At 42.3% G+C, this 13,609-nt stretch overlaps 1 protein-coding gene across 1 annotated transcript in view; it reads right to left on the reverse strand.

Moving 5' to 3' along the window:
- Nucleotides 1-1,591: 1,591 nt before the first annotated feature.
- FAM124A (family with sequence similarity 124A) overlaps nt 1,592-13,609 on the reverse strand; it is a 129,309-nt gene continuing 117,291 nt past the window's right edge. Inside the window, exon 3 of the mRNA XM_009882389.1 lies at nt 1,592-2,395. Coding sequence (XP_009880691.1) covers nt 1,592-2,395 — 804 coding nt within the window. The remainder of the gene's footprint in view (nt 2,396-13,609) is intronic.

Genomic DNA, 13,609 nt, shown 5'->3' on the forward strand with positions numbered 1-13,609 from the left:
CACTTTTTGTAGATATTATTTAGGGTATGCGTGTGCTTTTTGGTTGTTTTGTCTTTTCTTTTCTTTTCTTTTCTTTTCTTTTCTTTTCTTTTCTTTTCTTTTCTTTTCTTTTCTTTTCTTTTCTTTTCTTTTCTTTTCTTTTCTTTTTTTTTTTTTTTTTTTTTTTCAAAGCAGCGATTCTTCTGAGTAAAACTACCTGGTAATATAGCAAACATTTTTCTCCACAAATGTGTTTTTATTCCATCTACCACAATACCATCATGGTAGGTCTTCAGTATCTGCACCTGTATACGGGTTGCATACAGCATTACACATACACCTTTTAACATAGTCATTTTCTCACTGGCTAGGCCAGAGATGCAATCAGTGCCACTTCTCTGCCAAAAATGTAACTTTTCAGGACAGGCATGATGTAATCTGTATATACAACTTAAATCCTGGTGAAGGTACTTAGCTGTCATATTAACTCCTTTTTACTTTATTTTTTTAAAATACAAAATGAATTAGAGCAAATCAGGTTATCAAGAATGCGTATTTAAAAAACATCACTTGAAAAGCCAGTAAAATTTGACTTGTTCTCCCTTTGGAGAGAAGTATTTGAGAAGAAATGCGTTTTACTCAGAAAGAAGTATGCTTGCACTGGAAATATAAAGAATAAGTTTCTGCATTAATTATTTTAAACAGAAAAATACCAACCCCTTAAAAAATTGGGAGATGGCATATATTTGGGACTAGTGGTGTAGCAATATATAAAAACGCTGGGTTATCTTACTTGTTTTGGATTCCCAAAAGGTAAGCTCTCTATTGCCTGTGTTAGAAGTAGCAAATACGGTTTACTTGGGTTTACCACTGTCTACATGAGCGGGTCAGACAACAGCCCAGATGGCACCCTTCCAACTGGAAAGGATAGGCTTTTTGAGGGGATGGGTTGAAAGTGTTCTGTAAGGTTTCCCTTTTGGCACTTTCCGCATCCTGGGCTGTCAAAGTAACAGATATGGTGGAGCTTCCTCTTCCCTGGGGAAGGAGTGAAGCTTCTTCCCAACTCAGCACTGCCAGCTCTCAGAAGTTAGAAGGAACTCTGTGTGTCCTCACAGGAAACGTCTTGCCTGACTCTACTGGAGACATGTTACTGGGCCCTGCTGTGCTTAGAGCTGCCTTTGGAACTTGTGAAAGGGAAAGACCCCTTTCTCCTCCCATCTTTTCTGAGTTAAGGGAATTTCTCAGAAAAGTTAAAGCAGTTTGGTGTCACAAATTACTCTTCAGTTTCTGCCACTGAAAACTGGATTATTATGTGCCTTTTCTGGCATTTCCTTCACCACTAGTCCAAGGATCAGTCATAGAAACCATACACCTTGCACTGCCATGGACAAGCCTCTGATCATACCCTCCAGCACAAATGTACAGGGTGCAACCTCAGACTGCTTTACTGCACATAGTTTGGGGATGCCCATCTCTGAGGGATCTGAATCCTTTCTTCAAATATTTAGCAAACTCTGCTGCATCACCTTCCCCTTAGTGAGGAATCTTCTGCAAGCTCAAGTCATCCACAAGTAGAACATGTTTGCCTTGGAAGGTGTAAGATAGAGAAACCTCAGATGTAAAATTCTTCTTCATTAGCTGGTGAAGCTGGGCAAACACTACCACGATCATCCAGAGAACAGGGAGCTGCCCTCAAGGACTGTTGGGGCTGCTTGGAGAGAGATGCTGATGTGAATGAGCTGGAAGACCACTCAGAGAGAGAAGGCAGTGAACCATCAACTGACTCAAAGGTATTGCACATGGCTGATACAGGTCTTCCACTGGTGCCTGCCTGTTTAGTCTTACTGATAGTTTGCTTCTGTGGGGGAAGAGAGGCTTCCAAGTCATTGCAAAATCCATTAAGGGCAGTGTATGCAGAGACCACAGACAGGTCTGAGAAGGACAGCTTCATCCCTGTGTCTACATCAGTCTCCTGGGCACCCTCCAAGTCATCAATGTTAAGCCTGGGGCTGCATCTCCACGTTTTTAACCTGGTTGCAGGTGACCCAATATTTAAAAACTGAAACGGTTCACTGAAATGAAAAGCCTCTGAGGCTGAGGAGGAGTTCACTGTGGGCAAGCAGAACAGAGACTTGCTTCGTTGAAATGACCATGAAATGCTGGAGGCACTGCTGGATCTACGTGTGAAGTCTCCTCGTTCACTGTGTCTCAAGTCCTGCTGGGAGAAACCAAGATGATGACCAAGGCCATTTGCGTGATGTAACTTGTTTTGACCCATTTCTTTTGGCTGTTCAGGGACAGATCGGTGGCTCTGAGGAAGAACGGCTGGCAGAGTGGTGAAGTGGGAATCTGTTGACACAGATGGATATGGTTGTTTGTTCTGCTTTGCAGACTTCCTACACCAACCACGTGCTTGCTGCAGCCGGGAGAGGGAGAAAGGAAGATCACATTAATACAGAATTGGCAGTCTTACAACCATAAGTCTCCGTTGCTGAGTTGTTACTGCAAATAATTATGAAGCAGACTTCATTCAGTATGCTTGCAGCAAATGTTTCACTTCAATAACAAAGAGAAAGCACCCTGCCAAAATCCCAAATATTTACATAAGGAGCCTTGAAGACAACAAGAATAAATGGTAGAGGAGCCCTGCCTTCCGGGCTGAATTACACTAGCTTGAAATTCTCACTTACTATTGACTTGTTCAGATTCATTCATATTCTGTCTTCCAACATTACTGCCTTAGTGGACAGCTAAAGAACAAAAATGAAGAAATGGGAGATGTACATTACCATCATCATTATTTCTCATTTCTTCCTTACTGTGGTGCAAATGGTTTTATTTTTTTCAACTGAAACATCAAAAAGCCTTTAGCAAGCAACCTCATTCTTGCTTGTTTCAATGGGAATTTACTACTTCTTTCAACTCTTCCACATTTTCTCTTTCACATCTGGTTAGTTAAACAGTGCACCCTAGAACCCACTTGCTCTTTTATCTAATGACTTTAAGGACAGCTTTGGACACATAATTTGCTTGTAGATACCTAGACTGAAGATGTAACCTGATGGTTATGATCTGAGTCTGGACCTGAATCTCATCCCTAGGGCAAGATTCAGTTGTCTACCTGCCAGATACTTGAACATTTGCACAGGTACAGCAGCTGTGACAAATGGGGAGCCAATGTCCTTCTCAAGAAGCTGCTGGAGGCCAGGTGGCCTTCCTATAGGATTAGACACTGATGTGTGGGTAACTGAACTGAGCCCCTAGTGTTTGAGCAATCATAAGGTTTTTTATCATGACACTTATCTCAGTAAGGTTTTTAGAAGTTCACATTTTAAAAAGTTTAATTTAAATTCTTCTTACTGAAATTTCTCACATAATACAAAATGCTAGATTTGTGTCCCAAAAGGAACAGTGGGACAAAGTGTGAGATCGTACCCTTGAATATAAACATTAATCTCAGCTATGGGTCTTGCCAGTTGGAAACAACAGAGGAGAATGTACTAGGTACCTTGGTCACTATGGCTGTTAAAGTCACAAGGCTGTGACAAACGTGATTCGGGGCAGTCTCAAGCGAATTAAAAAAGTATTAATGCACTGTGCACAACACCGCTACGGCCTCATCTGGAATGCTGCACATGACTCAAATCATGCCTATGTGAAAAAGAATAAAGTCAAACTGAAAAAGATGCAGCCCCAAGAAAAAAAAACAAACAACAAAATAAAAAACCCAAAGATGAACTATCCATTAAAAAAACATGAACCACAAACTAATAAAAGGTTTCTAATCACAACAGAAGATGGAGCTTGATCATTTTACTAAAGACATCATATGACTTGATAGAAAGGAATGAGACCTGGCAACCAAGGAGGTCCTTTGTATCTGCTGTCTCTAAAATAAGTCTATACATTGCTGCTTCTAACATCTTTCCAGTGCACATCACATTGTCATAGTGACCCAGATCTGTCATAACCATCTTTCGTTTTTTATCGTGGCAATTTTAAAGGCAAAAAAGGTTTTTCACATCTGCAAAAAATGTTTTGGTCATTCATGATCGTCTAGTTAGAGGTGATTTATAGGACAGCCAAACCATAGGACTTCACTTAGGCATTGTAGATGAATATCTATATAGACAGCAATGAATATGTAATGAGGTATGTTAATTCACAACCTATTTCTGTATAATATAATAAGCTGTTTTCCTTAATTCCATAAAGAATTAAATGAATTAATGGGTAAATTAACCACAGCAGTGTAGCAGTTTCATTAACTGATAAGAAATTGAGTACAAAAGAGTCAAATGAAATAAGTCAACTTGTCAACAAAACATTACACAGAAATCACTTTAGACCTCTACAGGCAACAATATTTTATTTATGCAATAGGTGAGCTAATTTGTTTAAAAGATTACTCAGCAAGATAAAAGGCTTGTGTCTGTGAAGAAAATACCAGCTGCTTCTTAACTGAAGACATTTCTGGATAGCCCAGCAAAACCAATATGACGTGCTGAAAGTACACAAACAAATCATGTCACTCTTTTGATGATTTTTTTCAAGAAAACACTCCTCATTATAGTGCTGTTTGAATTAACCAACGGTACTAGTTTTTTCTGTTTGGTAGCTCTGATATCAGATTCACCATGCTTGCTGAAACAATAGAATCACCTCCAGAACTCTTCTCCGACCTCTCAGAGAGATGACGGTGGATTGCCTGACCATGGCTAGTTTTTATGCTATATTCTTGAGTTTTCGTAGACTTGGTTGATAATTTGGCAGATCAAGCATTCAAAGAAATCAAGGATCCAAGCAAGTGCAGTCTTCTTGTTTGTAAAAAGGTAAGGAGGCCCTTGGGACCACAGACACTGGTAACAACTCAGACAAAACTGTAGGTGAAAACACAAGGCTTCTGGGGACAGATCTGACACTTGCACTGGGGAGAGTTCTGTGGGCAGTACGAAAGCCTTGCCTTTATCTTGCACAGACCATACCATCTGTCTAAATGTATATAAGACAGAGCCTAGAGACATCACGCGTAGGATTTAGTTGTCTAATTAATACAGCCAATAGAGTCTGGAGAGCAATTTAGTTTTCCCTAAAGACAAATTCCTGTGTCTGGTTAGTCAAGTTGCTGACTAGGTCCTTGGGCTGTACTGAATACATACCCATTGGCTACAGTGAGAACACAGAGTGCAGCTCACACAAAAACACCTGCAGTTAGACACCAGTTTTAGGTGTCTCCAATCTGGAGCCGAACCAAGTCCTTGCAGAGATAACTCCCATGTCTTCATTTTGCTTTGGTGTATAGAGGAGATATTTTGCACACTAGTAAAAGTCGCGTGCATTTAGATGATGGTAGTATTTTGTTATTCTTATTCATTGATGTAATTTTTGACATGTGTTCCAAAGAAAACGTAGCTTAATTTGATCTCTCAGGTCACCATTAGTGAGAGATACTAGGGCTGATTCAGTTGTCTAATTGTATTTGTATGGAATCTGTATGTAATTGCTGTATCCTGCCTTGCCTGCAAGCACACGCATAGGCTACTCCATATCAAGTATTTCAGTGCCTGGGAATGTTCCTGGGAATGTTTAATTTACTAATACAGGTAAAGTCTTAAAGATTTTGGGAATAAAGCACGGATACGAAAATAGCTGGTTTGGTTTTGAGCTTTTTCTAATATTTACAAACATTCCAGTTTAAATCAGCTTGTGTTAAGTTTTGGATTGTAGATATGCAGCACAATGACTACAGGTGCAACCAAATGGCCAGTACCTGAGGCATCGCCTACGAGGGTGCGGAACGGAGGGTAACACCAGGATAAATGGATGAGGTGAGATGAAACACCCCCGCAAGAAACCCCGGGGGCTCTCAAGTAGGAACTTTCTAACCAATATGCAGATGAAAAGTAGAGACTCAAAGGAAAGGGGAATTGCACTTGTAAGTGGGAGCACTTGTAAAGGGCAACCTGCCCCGTGCAGCCAAATAGCTTTTAGTACCTCGCTTAACTGGCACATACTTACACTACCGAGAAAAATTTAGTTTAGGTAAGTTATCAGTTTTAGGGTTCTGTCATTTTTTTCTGGCTCTTTTAATGTTCCTATGGACAGATAAGAGCATTTTGTTTTATACAAGGTATTTGCTGTTACTCTGGCTACTGGGTTACAGCTCTGGGTCAAGATCAGTTGCTCTAGCAGGAGGTAATGGTGGATCAGAGAGAAGATGGGGACAAATATAACCTGCCTCTAGGACAGCTGCCTGCACGGCAGGACGAGATATCACTAACGCAGCTTATTTCTGAACAGCTCTGTTTACAGGCAGAATTGTTTACCTTGATCCTTTTTTGTTTAGATGTGTTAAGACTTAGAAGACCGATTTTCCAGTGCTGCTCTTCATGATATGAGCAGGAGGGGGAAATAACAACGGGAGATTTTTTTAATATTTCATCTTAAAGCAACATAACTGAAAACTTCCCTGACTGTGAGAACACTGGACTGCAGAATTGTACTACAGGTAGAGTGTCAGAAGCTGCATCTCATGAAATACTAGTGAATAAAGATTACAGGTTAATCCTATATTGTAGAGAACTGGATTATGTGGACTAATAAGACTTTTCTACATGTACATTCTGTAGCTTGTCAGAGATCACAGAGAGGATTCGATGATTTAGTTGGGATTAAAACTCAGGCAAAATGAGCTCCCAGTCCCGTGCCAAGGCTGTTGCCTGTGCTCCCTCGTACCAGCCTGGCACGGCACAGGGAGAGCTGCGTGCAGCCTGTGCGTTCCCGTGATCCCTCCTCTTCCTTTTAACCTCACAGTGCCCGACAGTCCCACAGAGTTCAAACTGGATTGCCACGTGTGACTGCCCTTGGTAGAAACCATGACAGGCAAGTGGGAGATGCTGATCTTCCACCGCCCTTTCGGCCACGGGATGCTGGAAACAGCCAGACCTATTTTTGTGCCTTGAAGCCAGTGTGATGCACATGCAGCTGCTCGTTTCAGCAGAACAGCCTCCTCCCTTCTCCCCAGTTCTTCCCTCGGCGTTGGAAACTGTTGGATCCACTTTGGTTTTTTCTGGAGTCTTTTCTTGTTTAAGTCCTCATCTTTACCCTTCTCACAGCTTGCTTTCTGCGTTGCCTGATACCCGGCTGCAGCCCGGCAGAGCCCTGCCTGGTACAGCCGTGCTGCCTGCGTCAGGCACAAGCGCGGCAGAGCTGCTGGAGAGGGGGGGTCAGTCATCTGAGAGGACAAAGACGCGATCCAAACTGACACGTTGATTTTGACTGAAATTCCAAATACAGGGAGAGCAGAGCTGTTGGACCTCACTGTAAAGGCACGACAAAACCGGCCATTGACTAAACAGATTAGCTCTCTAGCAGAACAGATTTTTTCATCTGGTGCTAATCTGCTGCTCATTTATAATCTCTGCACAAATCTTTGTGAAGCCTGAAGGGATTTAGACTCTTTGTGTATTACAATGGGCCGCAGAAGAATTTCATGACGAATATCCGGGAACGCCATAAACAACTTGGGGTGAACCTTGCAGAAATGCCCTTTCGGCTTCGCTTGGGCTGCCTATACCTGGCACATAAAATCCATGAGCGCTCCTGCAGTCTATTTTAAGTTTTCTGCTTTTTAAGAAAGCAGAGAGTGATCTCATTATGCATTATCTGTATTAAGCACTGCCAGCAGGGCTCTGCTGAGGTCAGAACACAGCCAAACAGCAATGGCATCAGCACCTCGAGCCCAGATTTCGCCCACCTTGCTCAAGAGGAGTGCGATGGTGTTTTCATTTAATTCTATTAAAAGCAGAAATAATAATAAAAAAGAATCAACTTGAGAAAAAAGTGGCAGAGATTGTTCTCAGTATCACGATAGTAAGTCTTACCTGAAAGGCAAAATGTCTTCAGAAGGGCAGAATATCAATAGGCAAAGTACAGAAATCAAATTTAAAATTGAGTTGAATATATTTGAAAAGTGTTCATAAAACTAGAACAGGTGCGCATCTTGTAATGTCAAACATAGTCACTCTCAAGAGTTTTTGCTAGATGTACATAGTCACCAGAGATCTTACTATGCCATGAAAGATAACTGTACTAACAGACAAGACAAAGTACCTTGGGATGAAGAAAAAATATCACCTATTTGAGTTAGTGACTGATGCAGCTGTGTCCCCAATCAAACCCAACCATTAGCACTAAGAAGAATCAAACACCCAAGGCACTAAAAGGAAAGGAAAAATAGAGTGGAAGTTTTTTAAAAAGAGAAGGCTACTATTAAGACTTACAGATTAATTAAATCAGCTTAAGGCACCTCCCTTGACTGAGTAAATTTTTAATCCAAAAGACTCTCATTTTCAGCACTTTCAACAGAAAGTAAAAGTAATTTTTGTAGAGGTGCCCTTTGTACATCCTTGCTTGTCTGCTGTTTTTCCTGTCTTTCTTCCTCTTTGTGTTCAGATCTGCAGTATTAATTCAAGCAAGCTCGAAGCTCTTTTCTCACCTCCATTTTCCTTCCTGCAGACCAAACTGTTCTCTGCAAAAGCGCCCTTTCTTTGCCTGTTTTTGTCTTTCCTTTTTCCCTTCTGTGCTTCCTTGCTCCCCCTCCTCTCTTTTACTTGTACTTAACTGTAGTGAGTCAAGACTGCAGTAGTGGGACTGCACTTTCTGTCCTTTATTTCCCAGTGCTTGTAGTTGGTGATGCTTTTGAGTAACAGGGACGAGATGATTTAAGTGAATTTAAGACTACAAGGGTACATTATATCACCCAGTCTGACCTTGTGTTCATCATTTTACAAATCATCGAGCCATTTCTTTACTGAACCTGCTGACACTTGAGGCAGAAGAAAGCATTTCAGTTTTCAGGAAACTAAATTGCTCTATGCTTCAGGCAGGGGCATGAGACAGAGGTGTCAAAAAGCCCAAGGCCCCTAGAATGGTAGCAGATTGCCTAATGCCCCTAGACTATTTACATGTTTTATCAAGATCATACGAATGCTGGATGACCATTAAGACGCCCAAACTGGAAACTAAGGGAAGGAGAAGGATCACTACTTTGCGTTGAAGAGACGAAAGACAGACTCAGGTGAGGTCTGGCAGGGTTTGGTGGGTCAGCTGAAGCAAGCGCAACCATGACCACACCGATCTGTGTCCTAAACCTCTCAACAGAAACAGAAGTGGACCCCAAGCCTCCAAGATTTGCCTCTCCTTGGCCAAGATAAGCTTGAGAGGCAAACCATTCCTCATGATGCGGAGGAGAGTAAAATGTTTCCCTTTGTCTCAGGTGGGGCTGGGAGAGGAAAAGGAAAAGCTTTGTCCTAATCTCAGATCTTGTAATTCTTTTGACCTCAGCAGCTCAGTAATACCCACCCCTGCTGCCTATATATCTAAGACAGGGTATTTTCTGCATTTCCTGAGTCATTTCACTGAGCTTCAGTTATGGCCAGTCTCCAGCACTCCGTAAGAAGGCACTGTCTCTGCTCCCTCCTCTCAGCCTAAAACACATTAGGTTAGTTGTGCATCATGGAAAAATCTCTTTGATTTCTGTGTTCAGCTAGCTTGAGTGTGAGGTTTGACTGCAACCGTACTTTTCATGCAGAAATGTACATGTTTTAAGCAAGCTGAGGGAAATAAAGGCACTTTTGTTCTTGTGGCCTCAGACAAAAGGGAATGAAGAAATGAGTTCACGACTCCCACAGACACCTGTCTATACTACACTGAATAAACAGAGGTTTTCAGATATAAGCTTTTGATTCTTTTTTCTGTATAACATATTTGCCGATGCCCGTGTAGGCATGTAACCTTCATGCTGCTTCCCATCTTCAGGCATTTTGCACTGCAAATGCCTAGCACAGAATGCCTTTGTGCATGCAGCTGGCAGACATCTGCACCCCCAGATTGACTTCTGGCAACTCCAAGGATGTATTCAACTGTAATGTACTGATCTGGTATGTAAATGACTGCAGCTGACGTCATGAAACTGTTAGGGGATGACTACTTCTTGACCACAGATCTAGAGTACTCATTTTGTACACCAAGCGATGGAGAAATCTCCAAGGTAGCAGACACCTGAGCTTGCAGGTAGCACACCAGCAGGGTAATGAGACTTAATGGTTGGCTCCACAGTCAACCTTTTCTCAGAACCAAGGCTTCAGGTAATAAACCATGTTTTCTAAACATGACTATACCACTTCTGAACTCAAGATTACGGTTGCCTGGTATAGGTAAGAAGAACATTGGCCAATTACCTCAGCACACAGTCTCAAAAATCCCTCTAACTAAAAGCTGTGATCAGTTAACATTTGCATTATTATTTCAGAGATGCTCTATAAAACAAGACCAGGCAGAAAATAGCCACCTCATAAAAAGTACAGGGTCATTAGCACAATAATTGCCGTAAGAGCCTTACAATGCCAGATCTTGCTACCTTGTTTCAGGCAGGACTAGCAAAGACTCATCACAAAACCCACGTTTCTTGGGATTTTTATATATCTTGGCTTTCTGTTAATGTCTGCTTCTTTCTTGGTGCGAGAGACAGTGGAGGGGAAGAGATTTCAGCAACAAATTGTTATTACAGGGTGAATCAGGTGCCTGAACACAGGTGTTTGGTCCATTTTGGCATCTCCTAGGGTGCCTGCCCGGCATTCCAGGAGGGCACAGCACTCCTGTAAGTCCTGAGTCTCATCTGCCAGAAGACCTCCTCAGGGTGTTTCAGGTACCCTTTGGCATGTAAAATGGCAGTAGATCTTATGCTTAAGTGCTGAGTCACTACCTGGCCGAGATGCTCATTTGCTGTCACCCACCTTCCTCCCAAGTAAGTGCGTATGTTCCCCCTCAAGCAGAGCAGCTAGGAAATTCTGCCAAAATGCTATTTTTATGTACCTTTCTATCCTATCCGAAGACATTCTTGTAATTTAAAGAAGCCATCCGCATTTTCTTCTCTTTGCTCATTATCCCTGCTGCCCAAGCATGCATGGCTAAGCCAGCCCAGCAGTTATTAACCTTATCTGCTTCCCACGTTGCACTGCTAGCCGTGCAAGTTCATTAGCACTTCAGCCCTCTCTGTGTGGATTATGGCCAGAGGCAGCCAGGAATTTGGACAAGACCTACAAAACTGGCAGCATATTCAGTATACCACTATATGGTATATTCTTAGCTCCATCATTTACATATTCTCGCCACTGCTCTGACAAGAGCTCCCCAGAGCTCCTGCTTCTGAGCTTAGCGCTGGTTGAAGCACTGTGGGTGTCTTCCCACAGGATGCAAACATGTTCTTAAGCCTTGCTCCCACTAAAGCCAACTGAAGCTTACCCTTTGCCTCACCTGGTAAATAGCTGCAGCCTTGGAGCTAACTTGCCAAAGTGGAAAAGCTACTGTGAGAACATAATTTTGAAGGGCTTCCTTGCAAATGAAGGAATAGTTTCCGTGGTATTAAACAGACTTATCCTGCCCGTGAATAACTTTATTTTCTCTTGCACTGACTTTATCTAAGCCCCTTGGTAATTGCATTTGCAAAATGGGTTAAGAACATGGATCAATCTGGCTGGCGAGTATCCAAGTCCCTGTAAGCACACCAAGAAAAACACACAGGTCACATCTTGTTAGTCTAATCATGGAGATATATTCAAACTTCAAACATTAAACACTGCCTGTAATTTAACAGGGATGTTAATCTACCATTTTGGGTATAACTGGTAATTTTAATCTGTAAAAAGGTGCAGTGTGCGTATGAAGTGAAGAAAAATATTCTGATGGTTACTAAATACCAACTGATGTGCAAGCAGCAAAATACTAGGAGGTCATTCTGGGGGTTCATATAACAAAGAAGTGAGAGTTATTACCAATGCTGTGGTATTGATAATATTGTTAATAGCAGTACTCGGTGAGAAGTGAAAATATAGTCCTGTTACTTTAAAAGGTAGACACTATAATTGTTTTGAATTCAGAACGAGTTAAAAGAATATAAGGAGTCCATGGATCACCAAATCCAGTGTTTCTCATAACCCATGCTCCATCATATAATCCCTTTTTCTTAAATGACCATCCTGTCTTGAATTAGGGTATTAACCTGTTTGCACCTGCTGGGTGGCTGTTATGTAGTTGGCCATCAATATGTACAACTGCCAGCTTAAATCTATTTATCGATAGGTTTTTGTTCCTGTGCCAGAACAGTCATTTAGTTGAAACAGCCTTTTCCTGCTCCTGCTGTTTATCTTCTGGTATCTTTCCTGAGCGCTGTCAGAGCCCCCTTCAGATTTACTTTGGCCAGGCTCAGATGACCCTACTCTTCCAGGTTCCATTTGTAAGACAGTCTCTCCATTCCTCTGCACAAGGTGGGAGCCATTCCCCATACCCACACCTCTCTGAAGTCACCTTTCTGGAGCCCAGGGCTGAAGATAGGTGAAGCCCAGGGGACCTTGTGTGATGGCACAAGCACTTCCCGCACACCTTAGGGGACACTAACTCTGGTACACACCAGAGACTGCACTCTTCTTTTCATGGCCGTGTTGCACTGGTGGCTTGTAGTCATCTGAGTACAAACAGGACATTTTCCTGTTGGTTTAGCTATAGAGCTCCACTTCTGATTGTACAGACTTGTTTAAAACCTGTATACCAGGACTTAGCCTTCACGACTTTACCATCGCCTGTTAGATCCAGTGTCTCTGGTTTCCTCCCATTTTGCATATATTAAACTTCTTTTGCTTCATCACACTTCCAATGTGACAATTTCCTTTTCCGTAACTTCATTCCCATTTGCCATTTTGCCCTCCTGTTCAGCATCATCCTCCTCACTGAACACAAACGAAAATTAATTGCACTTGGAGGCCACGCTCAGCAGGCTTTCACTCTTCTTTTTTGGTGCATACAGCTAAAATCTTACTCTGATTTTCTTTGCAGAGTTTACCTCAGCCTGCTGTTCAGCGAGTCTCGCTTTACCTCTGTACTGCCTGGCACTTGTAATTTCTGAAAATTTGCTGGTTTGAAATCAAAAACCTTGTTTAGAAGCCCTTTTTTTTTTTTTTAACCTTTCCTTCAATTTACTTAAACCCACTGCAAGATCCCATAAACCAGTTATCTGAACATAGCAGAAACCTCCTGAAAAAGAACAGGGGAAAGGGGATGTAGGTGAGTGTGGCTGCTGTGCAGAAGTTCCGTGATGGCTCTTGTAAGCTTAAGTTATCTCAAGCTAACACAGACAAGTGCAAGTAGTAACCCTGACAAATTGGTGACTCCTTTGGCAGATGGGCAGGGAAGCTGAATTGCCCCCTGAGCTCTACACATATGCTGTTCAGCTCTGGCATGGGGTGTCTCTGTGGGCAGCATCTGCAAAGCGGCATCGAAAGGTTTCATCACCACCTGGATGTGACCCACCAGAGCACAGATGCCCCCCATTCCTGGATTCTCAGTCCCAGGAGCTACAAACGCAGAGGCACTGTGCTGCAGGGGGGTGCACACACCTTCCTGCATGCTGAGAGGTCCATACAGTGGAAGGATGGCACCCACAATGCCTCTTCCTCAGAAACAAGGTCAGACAATTTGACAAGCTTCACAAATGCAACTCACTAAAAAAAAACCACCCTCCTTCGAAATCTGAACAACAGTCTTCCAAAGGTGCTCCTTGATTGGAACGTTCAGC

The sequence above is a fragment of the Charadrius vociferus genome, unplaced genomic scaffold, assembly GCF_000708025.1.
Source record: "Charadrius vociferus isolate BGI_N301 unplaced genomic scaffold, ASM70802v2 scaffold263, whole genome shotgun sequence".
Lineage (NCBI taxonomy): Eukaryota > Metazoa > Chordata > Aves > Charadriiformes > Charadriidae > Charadrius > Charadrius vociferus.